This window comes from Oncorhynchus gorbuscha, linkage group LG09, assembly GCF_021184085.1.
Source record: "Oncorhynchus gorbuscha isolate QuinsamMale2020 ecotype Even-year linkage group LG09, OgorEven_v1.0, whole genome shotgun sequence".
Taxonomy (NCBI): Eukaryota; Metazoa; Chordata; class Actinopteri; order Salmoniformes; family Salmonidae; genus Oncorhynchus; species Oncorhynchus gorbuscha.
Genome location: NC_060181.1, coordinates 66,834,562 through 66,859,474, shown reverse-complemented (window position 1 = coordinate 66,859,474; position 24,913 = coordinate 66,834,562). Strand labels below are relative to the sequence as shown.

The following is a 24,913-nucleotide window of genomic DNA, read 5'->3' as shown; positions in this document are numbered from 1 at the left end:
GTGTGAGATTCTGAGGCCCCATTGGCCTTGAGAGAGCCGTTGTTGTCAGGGTACATTTCTACCCAATGGCAACCCCTGCAGCTCAGAGCCCCACAAAACATACTCTCCAGGAGTCTCCCCCTAACCCCTCCCCCTTAAACAGCAGTCTGACCTCCCACTGAAGTTGCATTAAATATGCAGCTACATCATCTATCATTCATCTACAGTATTTACCAGGTTGGATGGGTTAAGGCTGGGTAGCTTGTTCCAATGCTGAGCTCAGATTAAGGGATGGGTGGGAGGGTTATGATTTGTGGAGGCCCCTGGTCTAGGCACAGATCTAAGGTAAGTTTTGTGTTTTTACCTCCCAAATGGTTCAAACTGATTCTAGAACGGGGCAATTCTACCTGGAGCGTCTGTCTGTGTGTGTACGTGCCTCCAGGCATGCATGCTTGGGTGTCTGGTACCTGGGTCGTGGGCGGGCCAGGATGGCTCGGTAGAGCAGGCTGAAGGGCAGGGAACGCGTGCGTCCAACAGAGAGAATGATGGGATGCAGAGTGGTGAGGACATAGCCCTGGGTGTAGTAGGGCTGCAGGGCCTGGGACAGCTCGCACAGAGAGGACACATACTGCACCGTGGGGCGACTACCTGAAGGAGGAGGGGAGGAGAGGAGAAAGAAAAACAAAGGAAGTGGAGAGGAGGGGAGATGAGACATGGGGAGGATGAGGAGAAGAACAGAGGGGAAAAGGGGGCAAGGAGAGGAGTAAATGAGGAAGATAAAAGAGAGAAGGAGAAAGAGGAACACAGTGAGTCAATAAAATCACTAGAAACTCCTGCATAAAGAAGAGGAAGGAGGAGTAGAGGCTAGCAGCATGACATCTGTCTTCCTCTGTCTGTAGTCTAACCCCAGAGGTTAAGTCTATCCTGAACTGAACATCAATCAGATCTTCTTGTCTGTCTGTCTGTGTGTCATATAATCTCTTTAGCAGGCCCTTGCTATTCCCTAGTCATACATAGAGGAGATAAGAGGGGAAATGCTGAGGTATTCACACAGAGAGAAAGTGGAGAGTAGAAGGCCAGTCTGGAGACTCTGGACTGTCACATAAGCAGACAGTTTACTGTAGCAGACAGACACTCTTATGCAGAGCGACTTAATCATTAAATAATGCTGCCAGTCTCACACTAGCAGCACATCACTTCACAAAGTCTTCTCATGGTGTACAGCTAACAGTTCCAAAATAAGACATCTCCTCTTGCTATGCTGATCAGACAGATGTCTGTTCATCCAGTGGTTTCTCTTCCACCACCAGTAACCCTGACAACCCTAACCCAGGGCAGGCCCTGATGAGAGGACACCACCATAGAACCACCAGTAACCCTGACAACCCTAACCCAGGGCAGGCCCTGATGAGAGGACACCACCATAGAACCACCAGTAACCCTGACAACCCTAACCCAGGGCAGGCCCTGATGAGAGGACACCACCATAGAACCACCACCACCACATACTCTGCTATATATACACACTGTAGCTTACCAGCTACCTCTCTAGCTGTGGTGGTGTTAATGTGGTAGTGCCTCGCTTACATTGGTATTCTAGGGGTGTTGCATTAAGTTATAGGACTGAAGTCATGTGTTGCCGGGGTTCTTCTTTTGGTTTCGGTTGGTTTGCAGTGTTGTTGCAGAGCGGCAGGTAGCCTAGCGGGTTAGAGCGTTGGGCCTGTAACTGAAAGGTTGCCGGTTTGAACATCCACGCTGACAAGGTGAAAAATCTGTCAATGTGCCATTGAGCAACCCTAATTAACTATAGCTGACCCTGTAAAACAACATTTCACTGCAGCTATCCGGTGTATGTGACAAAACCTATGTTGGTGCTGCTGGATAGTTGTCTGTGTTAAGGGGGCATTGTGTTAATGTTTGTTGATAACATGTGACTAGTCTGTCTGGTGGAGTTGTTTTCTATAGTTTTCTCACGACTCTGTCTGGAGACCTATAGCATCACCATACATCCTGTGTTCACAAAGAGGGTCTGTTCACAGGGCTGGCTCGGTGCCGGAGACATACACTCACACCCGAAAGTAAACACAATCACAGTCAAGCATGCATGTAAGCACACAAAAACAAACACCAAATCCCATTTTTAGACATAAAAACAAGCTCCACACATTTCAACTGACGGAACAAGCTCATTGTATATTTACACACATTCACACACAAAACACACTCCCACTCAAATTTCATACACACACTCTCTCCCACATAAACACCTCTGGGACGGAGATAATAACAGCTTGTTACTGGAATTTCTGCCATGTGAATTTGGCAGGGCCTGGCTGAATTTGGCTATGGTTTAAAATATCCTGGCAAGTCCAGGTCATAGTGAAACTCTAGACGCCTGGGTAGCCAGGGAAGCAGTGGACGAGAAGCTTTTGAACTGGTGGTGTCTCTGTCATCTCAGCATTTGTGTCTGAGTGTGTGTGTCTGTTGGGTCCCACCTGAGCAACAAAAATGACATTTTCACCAAAAGCTCCCTAGAGGAGCTCAACGCCAGGCTATTAATCCAGTCTCTCACACACACACACACACACACACACACACACACACACACACACACACACACACACACACACACACACACACACACACACACACACACACACACACACACACACACACACACACACACACACACACACGTCTCTCTCGCCTGGGCTCTTTTGTCCCTCTCCATCTCCCTTCTTTCAGCCACCTCACACCCCCTCCCATCACCACGGCTCACCCTTGTCAACCCACACACTGAGCCCTCTGTTCTCTACTGTGTGTGAGAAAAAGAGAGAGGAGAGGGGGAGCACAGAAGGGGGAAGAGAGAGGGGCCGACTGTGGAAAGAATGAGGGAAATGGGGAGAAATTAGAGGAGGAAGGAGATACCAAGTGTGGCGCAAAAAAGGGGTTTACAAGAAAGATTTTATGAGCCAGAAAGCTTGTGTGAAAAGGAAGCTTGTATAAAAGTGAGGAAGAGGGAAAGAAGGCTGGCAAAAGAAGAAAGGTGAGTAAAGAAGAGAAAGAATGAGGGTAGAAGGAGACAAGGAAATTGAGAGGAAAGAGAGAAAGGGATGCTGGATTCCAAATATAGGGCTTTCCATTGAAAAAGACCCATGAGTACCAATATGTGAAATTCATAGGAACATATCAAATTGGGTATCAAATTAAATCTAAGAGTCAATATTTTGGGGAATTTAAGGCATACAATTGTTTTTCACCAATTTTCCTAAATGTGCCATAAATTAAGGCATTGATTTGTGGATAAATAGATGAAGACAAAAAAATCTACCAGAAAAAGTCTTAAAGGTATCAGAAATACATCAAAACACAATAATGTTGATGTGAAGGACCCCTACTAGACTTACCCCCCCCCCACAACAAAAATCAGTAACAATGTCTGCAACTGAATTGGCTATAATTACCTGAATCTTCAGGAAATGTTGGTAATAAACAGAAAATCAAACGGAATTTAGGTCATTTGTACTTAAATAACAGAAAAAAACTGTATTCATATATATTGTATTAATGTATTATACCTGTGTGCATAAATGAGTTTCTAATAGATAGACCATATGGTTCAAGTTGGCCAATCAGTAACATTCACTGCCTTCATGGTAAGCAACTCCAGTGTAGATTTGGCTTTGTGTTGCAGGTTATTGTCCTGATGAAAGGTGAATTGCTCTTCCAGTGTCTGGCTTAAAGCAGACTGAAGCAGGTTTTCCTCAAGTATTTTGCCTGTCTTGAGCTCCATCACCTTTCTTTTCATCATAAAAAACTCCCCAGTCTTTGCCGATTATCAATAAATGCATCGATGACGTCGTCCCTACAGTGACCGTACCTACATATCCCAACCAGAAGTCATGGACTACAGGCAACATCTGCACCAAGCTAAAGGCTAGAGCTGCCACTTTCAGGGAGCGGGACACTAATCCGGACGCTTATAAGAAATCCCACTATGCCCTCAGATGAACCATCAAACACAGGACGAAGATTGTATCCTACTACAACGGCTCTGACGTTTGTTGGATGTGGCAGGGTTTGCAGACTATTTCGGACTACAAAAGGGAAACCCAGCCTTGAGCTACCCAGTGATGGGAGCCAACCAGATGGGATAAATGCCTTTTATGCTCGCTTTGAGACCAGCAACACTGAAGCATGCAGGAGAGCACCAGCTGTTTTGGATGACAGTGTGATCATGCTCTCCGTAGCCAATGTGAGCAAAACCTTTAAACAGGTCAACATTCACAAGGCTGAATGGATTACCAGGACGTGTACTCTGAGCATGCATGGAGCAACTGGCAAGTGTCTTCAACTACATTTTCAACCTCTCCCTGACCGAGTCTGTAATGCCTACATGTTTCAAGCAGACCACCATAATCCCTGTGCCCAAGAAAGTGAACGCAACCTGCCTAAATGACTACCGCCCCATAAAACTCACGTCGGTAGCCATGAAGTGCTTTGAAAGGCTGGTCATGGCTCACATCAAAACCATTATCCCGGAAACCCTAGACCCACTCCAATTCACATACTGCCCCAACAGATCCACAGATGACGCAATCTCAAATCGAACTCCACACTGCCCTTTCCCATCTGGAAAAAAGGACCACCTATGTGAGAATGCTGTTCAACACCATAGCGTGTGTTGCGTTCAACACCATAGTGCCTACAATGCTCATCACTAAGCTAAAGACCCTGGGACTAAATACCTCCCTCTGCAACTGGATCCTGGACTTCCTGACAGGCCTCCCCCAGGTGGTAAGGGTAGGCAACAACACATTTGCCACGCTGATCCTCAACGTGGGGGCCTCTCAGGGGTGCGTGCTTAGTCCCCTTCTGTACTCCCTGTTGACTGCATGGCCAAGTATGACTCCAACACCATCATCAAGTTCGCTGACAACAAATTCTACCGAATGTAGAAACCTTTCTTTATCTTTTTCGAGACAGTGAAATTTCCCTCTACTCCACAGTAAACTCCCTACCTAAGCTTTGTATTTAATTGATCTACCTTTGTGAGTGTTTAACATTAGCCTGTCTTATTATATTTTTTCTATTTGTTTTGAAGACTAGCCATGTTTTTTTAGTGCACTTTGTTGTTTCTAATGTAAGTTGTGTTATGAAAGTATTACTTAAGTATTTCATATTTTTTCGCATGGGCATATACATTCCTACCTCATTCAAAAAGCATGTTCCCATGGTATATCGAATATATAAAATCCCATGTGCAATGTACTGTATTTCAAGCATTGTTTACTGTAATTGAAAAAAAACAACGTTTGCTGACAACAATGGTGATAGGCCTGATCAGCAAAGATGAGACAGCCTATAGGGAGGAGGTCAGAGACCTGGCAATGTGGTGCCAGGACAACAATCTCTCCCTCAACGTGAGCAAGACAAAGGAGATGATCGTGGACTACAGGAAAAGGAGGGCCGAACACGACCCCATTCATATTTCTGGGTTTGTAATGGAGTGGGTCGAGAGTTTCAAGTTCCTTGGTGTCCACATCATCAAACTATCATGGTCCAAACACACCGTGACGACGCCTCACAAGTCCTCGACTGGCAGCTTCATTAAATAGTACCCACAAAACACCAGTCTCAACAGCAACAGTGAAGAGGCTACTCCGAGATGCTGGCCTTCTAGGCAAAGTTCCCCATCTTAATATTTTATTTTTACTGGCCAGTCTGAGATGTCCTTTTTCTTTGCAACTCTGCCAAGAAGGCCGGCATGCCGGAGTCACCTCTTCACTGTTGATGTTGAGACTGGTGTTTTGGGGGTACTATTTAATGAAGCTGCCAGTTGAGGACTTGTGAGCCGTCTGTTTCTCAAACTAGGCACTAATGTACTTGTTCTCTTGCTCAGTTGTGGATTGGGGCCTCCCACTCCTCTTTCTATTCTGGTTAAGGCCAGTTTGCGCTGTTCTGTGAAAGAAGTAGTACACAGCATTGTAGGAGATCTTCTGTTTCTTGGCAATTTCTCACATGGAGTAGCCTTCCTTTCTCAGAACAAGAATAGACTGACGAGTTTCAGAAGAAAAGTTATTTGTTTCTGGCCATTTTGAGCTTGTAATTGAACCCACAAATGCTGATGCTCCAGATACTCAACTAGTCTAAAGAAGATTATTGTGTTACTTTTACATTATTTTTTGACTTTAGTTTATTTAGTAAATATTTTCCAAACTCTATTTTCTTAAAACTGCATTATTGGTTAAGGGCTTGTAAGTAAGCATTTCATGGTAAGGTCTACTACACCTGTTGTATTCGGCGCATGTGACAAATAAACATTTCATTTGATTTCATGCAGTCACCACCATGCGTGAAAATAAGGAGGCAGTTACTCAGTGGTGTGTTGTGTTGGATTTGCCCCAAACACAGGGCTTTGCATTTAGGCCAAAAAGTGTGTTGTCTTGCCATGTTTTCTGCAGTATTATTTTAGTGCCGTGTTGCATACATATGCATGTTTTGTAATATTTTTATTCCGTATATTTTTTATTCTTCTTTTCACTCTGTCATTTATGTCATTATTGTAGAGTTAATACAATGTTGTTGATCCATCCTCAGTTGTTTTCTCCCATCACAGCCATTGAACTCTGTAGCTGTTTTAAAACTTCTCATGAGCTTAGTTCAACTGTTACACCCCATCAGAACCCAAAATAGATGCTTGTTTTACTCCAGTGTTTGTTTGCAGACACAGTATAGCCTCAAAAAATGCTTAGATTTGATATCATGGCTGGTCAGTCCTTGGATCCATAGCTCTGGCTATGAATTTGAGAGTGGTTACATTTTTTCCAACCTCATCCCTAACACTTTGTTATCGTTTCAACTGCTGATTGCCACTTTAAAGATGTCTGATTTGTTATTGTTACCCATCTACCAATCATTGCTCTTCTTTATGAGGTTTTATGAAGCTCATTGGTCTTTGTAGTTGAATCTGTGCTTGAAATCCAACACTTGACCGAGGGACCTTACAGATGTACAGTATCTATGGGGGACAGAGGAAGGGGTGGTCATTCAAAAATCATGTCAACCCCTATTCATGTATAGAGTCCACATATCTTATGTGATTTGTCACGCCAAATTGTACTTCTGAACTAATTTGGGCTTGCCTTAACAAAGGGGGAGAATACTTATGCAACGACTATATTTTAGTTTAGTTTTTTTATTACATTTGTAAAAAATAAAATATTCTAAACAATATTCACTGTGACACCATGGAGTATTTCTTTTACAACTAATATATAATAGATTTCCATTCCACTTTAAAATGCAACAAAATGCCTCAAAAAAGTGGGTGTAGACACTAATGTACAGTGCCTTATTGACCTAGTAAAAATAAATAGGTGTAGAAAAAGAAAGGGGAATTCATGTTGAAACCCTTATATTAAACACCATTGGAATTCACAAAGTTGATGGTTTATATTTAGGTTAAAGTTTAAGCTTTGTCATTCTATATTTTTGTATCTTATTTCACATATGTTACATGTAATAAGTCCACACAGAGGACCAGAGAGTGTTACAGAAACCTGTGACAATCTGATGTACCCAAAAGGGCCACTAGATGTATTGTGATAGATTACATCAAATCTTTGAAAGATGCCAAAATTCTGGTAGTTTCATGGTAAGCTTCAAAATGTTCCAATAATATACCATCCCATTGCAATCCTAGCTACAATGGGAAATCAAAATGCTCACAAACCTCAGTTCACCAGGGCCTTGATGTTAACATCCACAGACTGTACAGTGACTAGAGCACCGTAGAGTACATTATAATAGTGACTAGAGCACCGTAGAGTACATTATAGTGACTAGAGCACCGTAGAGTACATTATAGTGACTAGAGCACCGTAGAGTACATTATAATAGTGACTAGAGCACCGTAGAGTACATTATAATAGTGACTAGAGCACAGTACTGTACAGTGACTAGAGCACCGTAGAGTACATTATAATAGTGACTAGAGCACCGTAGTGTACATTATAATAGTGACTAGAGCACCATAGTGTACATTATAATAGTGACTAGAGCACAGTACTGTACAGTGACTAGAGCACCGTAGAGTACATTATAATAGTGACTAGAGCACCGTAGTGTACATTATAATAGTGAGTAGAGCACAGTACTGTACAGTGACTAGAGCACCGTAGAGTACATTATAATAGTGAGTGATACATGAGGAGAATGCATTTCTCCTCATAATTATGAATTTCTGTGTAGTACAGACCAGGGACCCATGATGTAATTCCGTTACCAGGTGTAAATCCACTTCACTTCAATAACCAAAAGAGATTTTTCAAAGCGAAGATGCCATGTCATAGCTGACACCCCAGTCTTTCTGCAGACATCCTTGAATCTTAAGTCGGAGTGGATATTTAACAGAGTTTTTGGAAAAACGTGGTCACCTGAGGGAGATTTCATCATAATTCCTTTGACAAAGTTTCCATCTGCAGTGGAAATTGTTAAAAGTAGTCCTTGTGCATATACACTGAACAAAAATACAAACAACATGTAAAGTGTTAGTCCACATGAGCTGAAATAAAAGATCCCAGAAATGTTCCATACGCACAAAAAGCTTATTTCTCTCAAATTTTGTGCACACATTTGTTTACATCCCCGCTAGTGAGCATTTCTCCTTTGCCAAGATAACCCATCCACCTGACAGGTGTGGCATATGAAGAAGCTGATTAAACAGAGGTGCACCTTGTGCTGGGGCCAATAAAATGTGAATTTTTTTTCACATAACACAAAGCCACAGATGTCTCAAGATATGAGGACTTGTGCAATTGGCATGCTGACTGCAGGAATGTCCACCAGAGCTGTTTTTTTTTTTCTCTACCATAAGCCACCTCCGTCGTTTTAGAGAATTTGGTATCGCGTCCAACCGGCCTCAAAACCGCAGACCACCTGTATGGTGTCGTGTGGGCGAGCGGCTTGCTGATGTCAACGTTGTGAACAAAGTGTCCCATTGTGGCGGTGGGGTTATGGTATGGGCAGGAATAAGCTATGGACAACAAACACAATTAATTGCATTTTATCGATGGCAATTTGAATGCACAGAAATCTTGTAACGAGATCCCGAGGCTCCTTGTGAAGCCCATTTTTTAAAAAGTATCTTTGACCAACAGATGAATATCTGTATTCCCAGTCATTTACATATTACATTTAAGTCATTTAGCAGACGCTCTTATCCAGAGCGACTTACAAATTGGTGCATTCACCTTATGACATCCAGTGGGACAGTCACAGATGCATCTAAAACTTCTGGGGTATTCCCAGTATTCCATGGGGTTTGTTAAATCCATAGATTAGGGCCTAATGAATTCATTTAAGTTGACTGATTTCCTTATATGAACTGTAACTCAGTAAAATCTTTGAAATTGTAGCATTTATATGTTGGTTCAGTATAGTTGTATCGTTTTTTCAACTTTAAAATCAATGTTTTTAAATCAAGTGAACAAAAAAATTTATTCAAAGCGTAATCCTGGTACTGTGGAATTCAGTGGCGGTGGTGCCATTTTAGATTAGGGAGGACAATATATATGTTTTTAGGATTATGGCTTTATTTCTTTATTTCTATACAGCATATTGGATGAATTATTCATATTCCATTAACCCAGCTCAATGTAATGTCGATAGATTTAGGCTACTACATTTTCCCTACACCCATCATGAGGTTGCTACAACGTAGCCTACGAATTAAAGTTTACAATGTAGGTGCACAGGTCGAGATAAGAAAAATAATAATAATCAAGGTGACAGACAGTGACACATTCAATACCAATACTTTACACACTCTTGCCTGCATCTAGCCGATCTAGGGTATAATCATTAGTCCAAATTGTTGCTCATTCAGGTATGGTAATCCACATTTTGTTGCGTTTACTTCTGTTTAAGAAGCGTTTGTCAACACAATTAGAACGAATACACCCTTGATCATCCACAAACACAGTTCACGTTCAGCCACATACAAACAGCGTGATCACCTTGCTCCTAGTATAATTCCTTCTCAAATCTACGTGCTATCCTTCTCTCACCTTTCCCCTTCACTTGTGGACTTCAGTGCACAACACAACAGCTGTCTGTGACCAGGCAAAAAAAAGCTTTCCAAGCCAAACCTTCATACCATACCTGCTACACACAGCCTACATCGTTGTCACCACATTAGCTAACAGCATATTCAACATAGCGACTAAAACTAACATGTTAGTAGACCCGCTATAATCATTCAGTAGTGTACAGCAAGCAGTTTAGCAGTTAAACCGGAAAGGCCCAGTTGACAATACATTACTATAACCAAAAGCTTACCTTGACTTGCAGTGTTGGATAGCCATAGCTAACATAGTATCCATCTCTGCTTAAGCTGGTGTTTGAGTAGACTAAACCAGCTAGCTGCATTTGTTAGCGAAGTAAGTGAAAAAAATACAAAATTTAGCTAGCTCTGTCTCTCTCTCTTTCGCTTCTCCTTCATTTTATAAGAAACTAATTTGTTAAAAACTGTTCAACTATTGTCTTTCTCTCTCTCTTTGAGTTTGCTACTCACCACATTTTATGCACTGATGTGCTAGCTAGCTGTAGCTTATGCTTTCAGTTCTAAATTCTCTGATCCTTTGATTGGGTGTACAACATGACCGTTCATGCTGCAAGAGCTCAAATAGATTGGAGGACGTCCTCTGGAAGTTGGAATAATTATTGTGTAAGTCTATGGAAGGGGGTGAGAACCATGAGCCTCCTAGGTTTTATATTGTACCCCAGAGGAGGACAGAAACTAGCTGTCCTCCAGCTACAGCATGGTGCTGCCCCAGAGAGTGCTATTGAGGCTACTGTCGAACTTCACTGTAAAACAGTGTGTTTTAAAAAATGATTTGGCGACGGGAATATATTTAATGGTTTTAATGTTTGTCCTCCCCTTCCTCTGCTGAGGAGCCACCACTGGTGAAATTGCCCATACACTACAGGAATAAACATGAGGACAGAGTGTGTAGATCTCATGTAAAGTGGAAAGGATTATCCTAATATGACTACCAAGGTACCATCTCTGTTAACAAATCATTACATTAGCTAAATACTATACCGGGCTAGACAATCTGGACCCTCTCTTTCTAAAATTATCTGCCGAAATTGTTGCAACCCCTATTACTAGCAAGTTCAACCTCTCTTTCGTATCGTCTGAGATCCCCAAAGATTGGAAAGCTGCCTCTTCAAAGGGGGTGACATTCTAGGCCCAAACTGCTACAGACCTACAGTATATCTATCCTACCCTGTCTTTCTAAGGTCTTCGAAAGCCAAGTGAACAAACAGATTACCGACCATTTCGAATCCCACCGTACCTTCTCCGCTATGCAATCTGGTTTCCGAGCTGGTCATGGGTGCACCTCAGCCACACTCAAGGTCCTAAACGGCATCATAACCGCCATCGATGAGACATTACTGTGTAGCCGTATTCATCGACCTGGACAAGGCTTTCGACCCTGTCAATCACCACAATCTTATTGGAAAACTCGACAGCCTTGGTTTCTCAAATGATTGCCTTGCCTGGTTTACCAACTACTCTCTGATAGAGTTCAGTGTGTCAAATCGGAGGGCCTGTTGTCCGGACCTCTTGCAGTCTATGGGGGTGCCACAGGGTTCAATTCTCGGGCAGACTCTCTTTTGTATACATCAATGATGTCACTCTTGCTGCTGGGGATTCTTCCTAAGTATACTTCTGGCCGCTCTTTGGACACTGTGTTAACTAACCTCCAGACGAGCTTCAATGCCATACAACTCTCCTTCTGTGGCCTCCAACTGCTCTTAAATGCAAGTTAAACTAAATGCATGCTATTCAATCGATCACTGCCCGCACCTGCCCGCCCGTCCAGCATTACTACTCTGGACAGCTCAGACTTAGAATATGTGGACAGCTACAAATACCTAGGTGTCTGGTTAGACTATAAACTCTCCTTCCAGACTCACATTAAGCATCTCCAATCCAAAATTAAATCTAGAATCAGCTTCCTATATCGCAACAAAGCATCCTTCACTCATGCTGCCAAACATACCCTCGTAAAACTGACCATCCTACCGATCCTCAACTTCGGCGATGTCATCTATAAAATAGCCTCCAACACTCTACTCAACAAATTGGATGCAGTCTATCACAGTGCCATTAGTTTTGTCATCAAAGCGCCATACACTACCCACCACTGCGACCTGTACGCTCTCGTTGGTTGGCCCTCGCTTCATACCCTTCGCCAAACTCACTGGCTACAGATTATCTACAAGTCTCTGCTAGGTAAAGCCCCGCCTTATCTCAGATCACTGGTCACCACAGCAGCACCCACTTGTAGCATGCGCTCCAGCAGGTATATCTCACTGGTCACCCCCAAAGCCAATTCCTCCTTTGGTCGCCTTTCCTTCCAGTTCTCTGCTGCCAATGACTGGAACGAACTGCAAAAATCTCTGAAGCTGGAGACTCTGACCTCCCTCACTAGCTTTAAGCACCAGGTGTCAGAGCATCTCACAGATCACTGCACCTGTACATAGACCATCTGTAACCAGCCCATCTACCTACCTCATCACCATACTGTATTTATTTATCTTGCTCCTTTGCACCCCAGTATCTCTACTTGCACATTCATCTTCTGCACATCTACCATTCCAGTGTTTAATTGCTATATTGTAATTACTTCGCCTCCATGGCCTATTTAAAAAATATATATATTTCCCCCACCTTTATTTAACCAGGTAGGCAAGTTGAGAACAAGTTCTCATTTACAATTGCGACCTGGCCTATTTATTGCCTTAACTCCCTTATCTTACCTCATTTGCACTCACTGTATATAGACTTTTTGTTTTCTTTGTTTCTACTGTATTATTGACTGTATGTTTTGTTTATTCCAGGTGTAACTCTGTGTTGTTGTATGTGTCGAATTGCTATGCTTTATCTTGGCCAGGTCGCAGTTGCAAATGAGAACTTGTTCTCAACTAGCCTACCTGGTTAAATAAAGGTGAAATAAAATAAATATACCGTTCTGCCAATCAGGGCCCTGCGACTTCACTGGAAACTCCAGTTAGCCGAACAGAGCAGAATTGATTCTTCACAGTGTGTTAAACCATATCACTACACCAGCCAGGTTTGAAATGTACCACTGCCCTTGTAGTCTCCTCCAAATGCAATATAAACTCTATAATCAGAGATAATCCAGCATTTTCTAGGGTCTGGTTCCAGTCAGATTAACACAGAGAGAGAAAGAGAAGAAGAGATTATAGTAGATTGTGGTTGCGTTGAATTTGTTCTGGAATTACATCCTCATATGGTCCAGGTGAGGCGGAATTTAATTTGCCACATACAGACAAATACCAACATCTAGCCTGTTCCAGGTCTGTTTCTGCCACCTTGCCAACTCCTACAGCCATTGGCATAAGAATGACCATAGGAGTTGGCAAGACAGCACAAATAGATCTGGGTCCAGGCTACTAAGAACAGGAGGCTGATGAGAATCCAAGCCTAGCTGTCAATCGAGGTAAACAACCTTGGAAAGAGAAGAGTCATAATATTTTAGGATAGCTGGGTGGTTGGATACACTTATCCCTCATCCCTAAATCCTTTAATCTTTCAATCTATCCTCCTATCCAACTAATATCCTCTAGGGCCGGGACGACACCAGTATCTCGATACTCGTTAGTATCATGGCAAGAAAACAAAACACAAAGCGGATTTAACTTCCTTAGGAAAATACCAGTAATGTTGCAAACATCATGTCATCCAGAGTCACATGTATTTATTTTCCAAGCTATAGCACATAATATGCTACATACAGCAGGTTTTTAAAGGACCAAAGAGTTAGATCTGCTTCGTGTTTTCATTTTTGCCATGGAAAAAAATATGGTCACAGCCCAAATATCCTCCCATCCAGCTTGAATTATTAATCTCTCTAGCCACCTCTGTCCAACCACAAATCCAATCTCTCGACCTGTCACCCCTCTGCCCGTGAATTTATCCATCTAGCCATCCATCCAGCCATCCCCTTTACATCTCTCCATCCCCCACTCAGCCCAGTAGAGCCCCTGTGGATCAACAGTGTGAGGCCCACTCTGCCCCCCTCCCCTCTTCACGGGCTGCCGTCCAGCCTCTGTCCTCGGTCCAGCTGAGCTCTCCAGCCCTCCCTTCCTCCCTCCCTCGATCCACACTGACTGTACTGCGGGGCTAAACTAATCAGCATGTGAGGCTTTAGCCATTAGACATTAGCCACTTTGATGTGATGCCCCTGGCCTCTGCTTCCGCCACAGGGAGGAGTAATGGTGCTTTAAAAGGAGGCCAAGCTACTGGGCTGGGCTGCTACTGGGCTGAGGGGTGGGGGTGTGCATGTGAGGGAAGATGCAGCCAGCAAATGGCTTAGGAGAGAGGTTGTGTGTGTGTCCCAGAAATGTTTCAAGGAGAAGTGAGGGAGAGAAGAGGGAACATGTAGTGGGTTCTAACTAGTCCCCAATCTTCAGGCAGGTCCAGTGTTGATGCGAACACTAATGTCAATACTGAAGCTAAATCCCACTAGTTTGGCATAAAGCAGAGAACATCAATGAAACGGATCCAAGATGGATGATTAAGGACGCTATTTCTAATCTTTATTAATCTGTCCGTTTGGCTCTGCCTCACACTGAAACATCTGGCTCAGAGGCTATGGAGGAGAGAACATGGTAGTAAGCAGTCAACCTAGCCACCTATCCAGTGAAACACCCGGGTACTGGAAGTCATGGGAGTCACACTTGACTTGAGAAGGTATAGTACCTATAGCAAGCATCAAATGTCAATCAAATGTGGCTAAGCTCTTCTCATAAAGAACTAAGACAAGTAATGCTTTGATAATGTGTAGCACAGACAGGCACACAATACAGCAGTACCTAGAGGCATTCAGAGGAGTAGGTACTGTCTGGCTGCACCTTTAAACCCTTGAGAGTCATGTCGAATTATAAGCATCATATTGTTTTCATTTCCAGCCTCTTGGATTGCGCCTGCTACTCAACAGTCAGTGTGCGGGTCTCTATACACGCCTATAAAGCAGCTTACAGTGCAGTCAGAGGTATTCTATTATTTTTATTTGACCCTGCTGGTCATCTATGCACATTTTAACATCTTGGCCATGTTCTGTTATAATCTCCACCCGGCACAGCCAGAAGAGGACTGGCCACGCCTCATAGCCTGGTTCCTCTCTACTTTTCTTCCTATGTTCTGGCCTTTCTAGTGAGTTTTTCCTAGCCACCGTGCTTCTACACCTGCATTGCTTGCCGTTTGAGGTTTTAGGCTGGGTTTCTGTACAGCACTTTGTGACATCAGCTGATGGAGATGTGGAGATGTGTCCTTTGCTTTGCCTCAAGGCATCTGCAGGCCAGGCGCTCCTCACTAAGGAATGGAACTGTCCCATTTAGGAGTATGTATGCTCCAAAACAGACCCTCAGGCTGTCTATACATCTAAAGTATATACAGTATTTAGGGTTGAACTTGACAACATGCACCACAGTCCCAATATGTACACAGTAGTACATATCATTTGATATTTACATTAAGCTGTACTTCATTATTTCAATAATGTCTGAGGCTGTTTTTTTTCTTGACAAGGATTTCTGTTGGTGTGGAAGTCACAACTACCAGCCTACACAAACAGGGACTCCTACATCTAGGTGAACAGGATTTGGCTGGTGTGGAAGTCACAACTACCAGCCTACACAGACAGGGACTCCTACATCTAGGTGAACAGGATTTGGCTGGTGTGGAAGTCACAACTACCAGCCTACACAGACAGAGACTCCTACATCTAGGTGAACAGGATTTGGCTGGTGTGAAGAACTACCAGCCTCAGACAGGGACTACCAGCCTACACAGACAGGGACTCCTACATCTAGGTGAACAGGATTTGGCTGGTGTGGAAGTCACAACTACCAGCCTACACAGACAGGGACTCCTACATCTAGGTGAACAGGATTTGGCTGGTGTGGAAGTCACAACTACCAGCCTACACAGACAGGGACTCCTACATCTAGGTGAACAGGATTTGGCTGGTGTGGAAGTCACAACTACCAGCCTACACAGACAGGGACTCCTACATCTAGGTGAACAGGATTTGGCTGGTGTGGAAGTCACAACTACCAGCCTACACAGACAGGGACTCCTACATCTAGGTGAACAGGATTTGGCTGGTGTGGAAGTCACTACCAACTACCAGGTGAACAGGATTTGGCTGGTGTGGAAGCTACCAGCCTACACAGACAGGGACTCCTACATCTAGGTGAACAGGATTTGGCTGGTGTGGAAGTCACAACTACCAGCCTCAGACAGGGACTCCTACATCTAGGTGAACAGGATTTGGCTGGTGTGGAAGTCACAACTACCAGCCTACACAGACAGGGACTCCTACATCTAGGTGAACAGGATTTGGCTGGTGTGGAAGTCACAACTACCAGCCTACACAGACAGGGACTCCTACATCTAGGTGAACAGGATTTGGCTGGTGTGGAAGTCACAACTACCAGCCTACACAGACAGGGACTCCTACATCTAGGTGAACAGGATTTGGCTGGTGTGGAAGTCACAACTACCAGCCTACACAGACAGGGACTCCTACATCTAGGTGAACAGGATTTGGCTGGTGTGGAAGTCACAACTACCAGCCTACACAGACAGGGACTCCTACATCTAGGTGAACAGGATTTGGCTGGTGTGGAAGTCACAACTACCAGCCTACACAGACAGGGACTCCTACATCTAGGTGAACAGGATTTGGCTGGTGTGGAAGTCACAACTACCAGCCTACACAGACAGGGACTCCTACATCTAGGTGAACAGGATTTGGCTGGTGTGGAAGTCACAACTACCAGCCTACACAGACAGGGACTCCTACATCTAGGTGAACAGGATTTGGCTGGTGTGGAAGTCACAACTACCAGCCTACACAGACAGGGACTCACATCTAGGTGAACAGGATTTGGCTGGTGTGGAAGTCACAACTACCAGCCTACACAGACAGGGACTCCTACATCTAGGTGAACAGGATTTGGCTGGTGTGGAAGTCACAACTACCAGCCTACACAGACAGGGACTCCTACATCTAGGTGAACAGGATTTGGCTGGTGTGGAAGTCACAACTACCAGCCTACACAGACAGGGACTCCTACATCTACACAGACAGGGTGAACAGGATTTGGCTGGTGTGGAAGTCACAACTACCAGCCTACACAGACAGGGACTCCTACATCTAGGTGAACAGGATTTGGCTGGTGTGGAAGTCACAACTACCAGCCTACACAGACAGGGACTCCTACATCTAGGTGAACAGGATTTGGCTGGTGTGGAAGTCACAACTACCAGCCTACACAGACAGGGACTCCTACATCTAGGTGAACAGGATTTGGCTGGTGTGGAAGTCACAACTACCAGCCTACACAGACAGGGACTCCTACATCTAGGTGAACAGGATTTGGCTGGTGTGGAAGTCACAACTACCAGCCTACACAGACAGGGACTCCTAAATCCAGGTGAACAGGATTTGGCTGGTGTGGAGGAAACCCAGGACTTTCTGCTTACCTCCCAAAGAAACTAAGGTCACTAAACTGTTGAGGCAGGTGAGGCAGTTTACGTACTCACGTACACACTTATTGAGAATATATACGTAAATGTAATTAGGCTTTGTCCAGATAAGGGCTGGTTTGTGCTGTAGAATAAGAGTGACTGTATCAACTGTATCAACTAGTGGGCTTTACTCCAAACCCCTGAACTGGGAGCCCAGCCACTTTCTACTGTGTCCATTATTCTGCAAGCCCAAACCCAATAACCCATGTAGACATAACCACATCCTCATATCTACAGCTCATAGGCCTAACCATAAGGACAGAGGCTGCACAGTGAGAGAGATAGTGGCGACTCACACTAGGTAGCCTCAGTCTACAGAGTGAAATACGTTACACGTATTTATTAGGGAATGGGGTTGAACACGGTTATATGGGTTCAACGCCCTTATTTGGGTTCTACCAGATACTAAACTAACAACACTCCATCTAAAGTGGAATACACCACTGTTTACATGGCTGGCTTCTAGCTAAACAAATGTTAGCATTATTTCCCTTCCAAATAGGTCATTGGTACATCAACCAGTCCCAAACTCCTCATGTTGTAGAGATTACACTAAAAACACTGCATTCTGACAAAGGATGCTGTTGCACTTTCAGATGATCAGAAATCATATAATAATGTGGTGGCAGGGGTCTGTGAGATTAGGACAGAAGGGAAGGTATTTTTCCTTTCACATAGATGCGCGCACACACTAGAAGAGAGGGGTAAAGAGAAAACTTCGACCTATTTCTCTGGACGAGAAACTGACAGCACTGTTGCTAGGAGAGAGGACCTGAGCCACTGCATAGGATACACACGTGTAGTGTTCCAATTAAGATCAGCCACATGAAAGACCATTGCAGCCGATTTGAAAAACAAACCTGCCGTTTGTAAACCACTGTCCAAAAACCAAAATCCATACATAGTCAAAATAGTGACAAGCTTGAAAAGCACCTAAGCCAGGTTATTTCAGAGGAAAATAGTAATTCATGTTTTTCTTTCGTTCATAGCCTCGTCAAATATCTAAAGAAACATTGTTTATAATATATCCTAAGTATTATGCTTAATGTATCTGTATCAAGGTGAGACCCAAATGCATACCTTCCAAACTGAAATCCAGTAGCACATACTCGTAAACGGTGTCGGTTTTGATCTCTACTTGTGGTCTCTTCAGAGTGGAGTAGATCTTCCCGGGGCTGCTGTCCTCCGGGTCTTCCAGTTTCCTCAATCCGCAGCCCATAGTGCTGTGGTGAGATATCCAGCTCAAACTGCCCGTGCACGGTGACGGGAAGAGCCCGCTCCGCTATACAAACAGTTTTGTTCTTGCTTTGAAGTTAACGGGATTACTCCATCCCCGGAGACGCTATTAATCCGTTTGAGTGCCACCGGATAATCACTGTTATTTTTTATTTTAGGGGGCAATTGTACAATGAGAATATTATTTTTCTGTAAAAACTTATTTTGAAACGAAACGTGCGTCTGGAGCGTGCAGCTCTCGTTCCCTCTTGAAAAAAACTCACGGAAAAAAGTTACATTTGACAACTCCTCTGCGCGAGCGGCTACTTTGTTGAAAACGTCGATGAATTGTCAACAAATCCACTTTTGGTTTTATTTTCACCGATAAAACGATATCGCGTGTAGCTTATCACCAGGACCGAATCGTCTAAACGAGTGGTTTCAGTAAAGCCGAATAATACGTCTGTGTGATTTAGAAAAGCCAAAGCAGTTTGCAGGAGACAGAAAAATGGGAGGACCGAAGGAGAGGAGGTGATTTGGGCAGCAACAACATCCACTGATGTCTAACTGAGGAAGTTGTAGCCTAGCTCTATTTTTATGATATTCTGTCACACTTCATGTAGTTTAGGTCATAGATCATATAACATTGTTCAACCTCTATAGTTCAGGTTTGTGCTGTTTAGTGCAAAGAAAATACACTGTTACCCTACTACTGCAGGGCAGGGTAACCTTTTCAGGTTATATGGAGTTCCTTATATAATTAGACCATACTTTTGTATGAATTTACAACCCCAGTAACGTTAGATCATATTGAGGGCATTGGTATAATTCAAAGCCACCGGAGCCACTATATTCTCTATAAGTTCAAATAGTTACTGTAAGTAATTGTAGTTCCAAAGTGAATGACAGAATGTGTGACCAAGGTGTGTACCACTCCACCTGTTCAAAGGTTTATGGAGCAGATAGTTTCATTCACCTGTCATTTCCATTACCAACACTTTCTCTAAGTCAGTGACTGAAGTCCAAGGTCCATCTCCATAGTTACGGCTCATAACATATCTGCCTAATTATCTAAGACACAGGCATGTTGACATGTGCACAGTCAATCTATCGACCCCATCTTTTCACTACTGGAGGTCCATTATGACGTCATTGAAACGTTCTATGACAGAGAGGTTATTCCGAGTGGTGGGCATGTTGTCCATTGTCCATTTCAATTGAAGCTGTTTTGCCAATAGATACAGATTTTGGTCAATTTGACTATCCCCAGACAAGGGAACTGGTGACAATTAGCAATATACATTTGAACCAAATGAACTGAAATGAAGTCTGTTGCGTGTGTCTGTGTGTGTTATCACTCTCTCTTTCTCTCTTTTTATTTTAATTTTTTATAATATGTTTATTATTTTACAATAAAAAATCTAATAAAAAAGACAGCAATACTAACAATGACATTCATTGTACTGTTGAATGGGATGGCCAATTTAGAGGACAAAACAAAACTTAACACACACATACACAAAATAAAACAAAATCCTATTAGGTGGTATACGTATAAGAAGACAGCATATAGCCATTACAAGCAGTGTAGTTAAGCCCAAAATAGATATTGAGTGGAGTACAGCACAGAGTAGCAGCAGATCGTCAACCCAGTTATGAAGCGGGACTAGACCATTTATCCAGTATCGGCTGCCATATTTTGTAAAACATTGAACTTCTATTGGAGGTATTGTATCGAATCTTTTCCATATGTATTACATTCCCTAAATCCCGTAGCCACATTTCAAAGGTGGGTACAGTCTCCAGTTTCCAAAATTGCAACATGAGCCTTTTGGCTAATAGAGTACAAAGAGAGACAGCTTTCCCTTCCTGGTTATTCCCATCAACTGTACCAAACAGAGCGGTCAATGGGTCTGGGGCTAGAACTCTATCAAAGGCTCTACATAAGTAATCAAAAATGAGAGCCCAGTAAACATGTAATTTAGGACATGTCCAGAATAAGTGGGTCAACGTCCCCTCATCCTGCCTGCACCTCTCACACAGTGGTGAGGTGTCCGGGAATATTTTATACAGTTTTACTTTTGAGTAATGTAACCTGTGTATCACCTTAAACTGTACAAGGTTGTGTCTGGCATTGACTGAACTGTGGTTTATATTCCTGAGAGCTTCTACCCAGTCCTCATCTGAGATTTCTGTCCCAAGTTCTTGTTCCCAAGCCCTTTTAATGGTGTCTGTGGATACCTCTATGTGGGCCTGTAGAACATCATACAGTCTGGAGACTGACCCTTTTGAATGGGGTTTGACAAGGATCAAGCTTTCTAATGTAGGACTATTTGGCTTCATGCCATACTGTGGGATATGTGTCCTTACGAAATTCCTGATTTGGAGGTATCTGAAAAAATGTGTTGTTGGCATGTTGAACTTTCCCTGTAATTGTTGAAATGAAGCTAACTGACCATCTATGTATAGATTACCGATTGTTGTGAGCCTCTTCTCCCTCCACTGTGAAAACACCACATCATCCAATGCGGGGTGGAAAGCATGATTCATGCAAATCGGGCTGTCAATATATACAGTGGGTATGTTAAGAAAATACCTAATCTGTTTCCAGATCCTAAGCGTATGACAAATGACTGGGTTAGAGTCATAAGTGGATTTGTTCACATATGATGGGCTATTAACAAGTGCAGGGAGTGAGGAACGTTGACAGGAGGCCTGCTCAATCAAAAGCCATGCAGGCATATCCTTCTGTCTCATCGCAGGTGAATTTTCCCTCCAGAAAGACACAATATTCAGATTAGCAGCCCAATAATACAGTTTAAAGTGAGGAAGGCCAAAGTGACCTCTATTTTGTACTTGCATAAATGCTTCTTTGAAATTCTGGCTGCCTTGTTATAACCATAAAAATGGAGTTACTATTGAATCCAGTTTCTTAAAATAGCTTTGTGGTATTAATATTGGGTAGACATTGGAAGAGGTAAAGAAACCTGGGTAGGACAACCATTTTAATAGCATTTATACGACCAACCAAGGAGATGATATTGGCATCAACTCACTTTTTTGCCAGTTTATCTTGTAGCCAGATGTCACGTTTTATCAAGGTGGGTGGAATCAGGCGCAGAGAGCAGGTTTCAGATATTTGACAGTTTATTCTCCGGCGCACAAAAAACACGGTCAACCCAACACACAGGGTGAATAATCCAACACAGGATCAAAAATAGACCGGAGAATAAAACACAAGCACTACACCAAATGACATGAATACAAAAACAATCCCGCACAAAACAAGGGCGGGACAACCTACTACATATAGGGACGTTAATTAAACTAAAATACACACAGGTGAAACTAATAAGACAAAACCAATAGACAAACGAAAAAGGGGTCGGTAGTGGCTAGTAGGACGGTGACGACGACCGCCAAGCACCGCCCGAACAGGCAGGAGAGCCAACTTCGGCGGAAGTCGTGACAGTACCCCCACGTCTGACACGCGGCCCCCGCAGCGCGCCGCCACCGTCCTCGAGGACGACCCGGAGGACGAGGTGCTGGGCGATCCGGGTGGAGGTGGTGGAAATCTCTCAGGAGAGAAGGGTCCAAAATGTCCCCCACCGGAACCCAGCATCTCTTCTCCGGACCGTACCCCTCCCAGTCCACGAGGTACTGTAGGCCCCCCACCCGGCGTCTCGAATCCAGAATGCCCCGAACTGTGTACGCCGGGGACCCCTCGATGTCCAGAGGGGGCGGAGGGACCTCAGGCACCTCACCTTCTTGCAGGGGACCAGCCACCACCGGCCTGAGGAGAGACACATGAAACGAGGGGTTAATACGGTAATACCCAGGAAGTTGTAATCTGTAACACACCTCGTTTATTCTCCTCAGGACTTTGAACGGCCCCACACACTGCGGCCCCAGCTTCTGACAGGGCAGGCAGAGGGGCAGGTTTCGGGTCGAGAGCCAGACCCTGTCCCCCGGTGCAAACACGGGGGCCTCACTGCGGTGCTGGTCAGCGCTCCTCTTCTGCCGTTCTCCCGCTAACCGTAGTGAGTCCTGAACGGCTTTCCATGTGTCCTTGGAGCGCTGTAACCATTCCTCCACCGCAGGAGCCTCGGTCTGGCTCTGATGCCATGGGGCCAGGACCAGCTGGTAACCCAACACCCACTCAAATGGGGACAAGTTAGTTGAGGAGTGGCGTAGGGAGTTCTGAGCTAGTTCAGCCCAGGGAACATACCTTGCCCACTCACCAGGCCGGTCCCGGCAATAGGACCGCAGAAACCTGCCCACATCCTGGTTTACGCGCTCCACCTGCCCATTACTCTCGGGGTGAAAACCTAAGGTTAAGCTGACCGAGACCCCCAGTCTCTCCATAAACGCCCTCCACACTCTGGACGTGAATTGGGGACCCCGATCAGAAACAATGTCCTCAGGCACCCCGTAGTGCCGGAAGACATGGGTAAACAAGGCCTCCGCAGTCTGCAGGGCCGTAGGGAGACCAGGCAACGGGATGAGACGACAGGACTTAGAAAACCGATCCACAACGACCAGGATCGTAGTACTTCCCTGGGACGGAAGAAGGTCGGTAAGAAAGTCCACCGATAAGTGTGTCCACGGCCGTTGTGGAACGGGGAGGGGTTGTAATTTCCCTCTAGGCAGGTGCCGAGGAGCCTTGCTCTGAGCACACACTGAGAAGGAGGAGACATAAAATCTCACGTCTTTAGCCAGTGTGGGTCACCAGTATCTCCCTCTCAGACTGCGCACTGTCCTCTCGATGCCAGGATGATCCGAGGAGGGGAGAGTATGAGCCCACCGGATCAGCTTGTCCGAACCCCCCTCGGCACGTACTGAGTCCCCACTGGACAGTTAGAGGGGGCCGGCTCTGACCGTGAGGCCCTCTCTATCTCCGCGTCCACCTCCCATACCACCGGTGCCACGAGACATGACGGTGAAATGATGGGAGTTGGCTCAACGGACCGCTCCTTGGTATCATAGAGGCGGGACAGCGCGTCGGCTTTGGTGTTTTGGGAGCCTGGCCGGTATGAGAGGGTAAACCGGAACCTGGTAAAACACATGGCCCATCTAGCCTGACGTGGATTCAGTCTCTTCGCTGCCCGGATATACTCGAGATTACGATGGTCAGTCCAGATGAGAAAAGGGTGTTTAGCCCCCTCAAGCCAATGTCTCTACACCTTCAGAGCCTTGACTACAGCTAACAACTCCCGGTCCCCCACATCATAGTTTCGCTCCGCTGGGCTGAGCTTGCTCGAAAAGAAAGCACAGGGGCGGAGCTTGGGTGGCACCCCCCGAGCGTTGGGAGAGCACGGCTCCAACCCCAGCCTCGGACGCATCCACCTCCACTATGAACGCTAAAGAGGGGTCCGGATGCGCCAACACGGGCGCATTGGTGAACAGCTCCTTCAAACGACTGAAGGCTCTGCCCGCCTCTGCTGACCAGCGCAAGCGCACCGGTCCTCCCTTCAGCAGTGAGGTGATGGGAGCAGCCACCTGACCAAAACCCCGGATAAACCTCCGGTAGTAATTGCCAAACCCTAAAAACCGCTGCACAGCCAAATGTATTTATCAGGTTAAGTAAGGGTGGAATAGAAGTTTTAGTCTTGGACAAAAACAAAAGAACATCATCTGCATATAGGGACATTTTGTGCTGTGTGTCCTTTATTTTAACAGAAGCTATATCGGCACATGCCCGAATGCGAGTAGGGGTTCCATGGCTATAGCGAAGAGAGCAGGCGAAATAGGGCACCCCTGTCGGCATCCTTTGAACAAGCGGAATGACTGCGACATTTCTTGATTGGTTACCACGGACGCCATTGGGTGTGCATAAATAATTCTTATCCAATTAATAAATTCCTTTCCGAACCCGAAGTGCTCCAGAACCGACATCATATACTTCCACTCAATCCGATCAAACGCCTTCTCTGCATCAAGAGCAATTACCACTGCCTCAACCTTATGATCGTGATACATTACGTTGAAAAGGCGTCTCAAATTGTAGTATATATGTTGGCCCGGGATAAAACCTGTCTGGTCAGGGTGTATGATGTCGGAAATATATGTTTTCAATCGGTTTGC

At 44.6% G+C, this 24,913-nt stretch overlaps 1 protein-coding gene and 1 long non-coding RNA gene across 2 annotated transcripts in view; both read right to left on the bottom strand.

Moving 5' to 3' along the window:
• LOC124043973 (raftlin-2-like) overlaps positions 1-19,382 on the bottom strand; it is a 32,904-nt gene extending 13,522 nt beyond the window's left edge. The window contains exons 1-2 of the mRNA XM_046363166.1: positions 18,695-19,382; positions 447-627 (exon numbers count right to left, since the gene is read on the bottom strand). Of these exons, the coding sequence (XP_046219122.1) occupies positions 447-627; positions 18,695-18,833 (320 nt within the window). The 5' untranslated portion in view covers positions 18,834-19,382. The remainder of the gene's footprint in view (positions 1-446; positions 628-18,694) is intronic.
• Positions 19,383-21,987: 2,605 nt separating this feature from the next.
• The window catches only part of LOC124043972, a 32,045-nt gene continuing 29,119 nt past the window's right edge, over positions 21,988-24,913 (bottom strand). The window contains exon 3 of the long non-coding RNA XR_006840414.1: positions 21,988-22,622. This is a non-coding gene — a long non-coding RNA (uncharacterized LOC124043972). The remainder of the gene's footprint in view (positions 22,623-24,913) is intronic.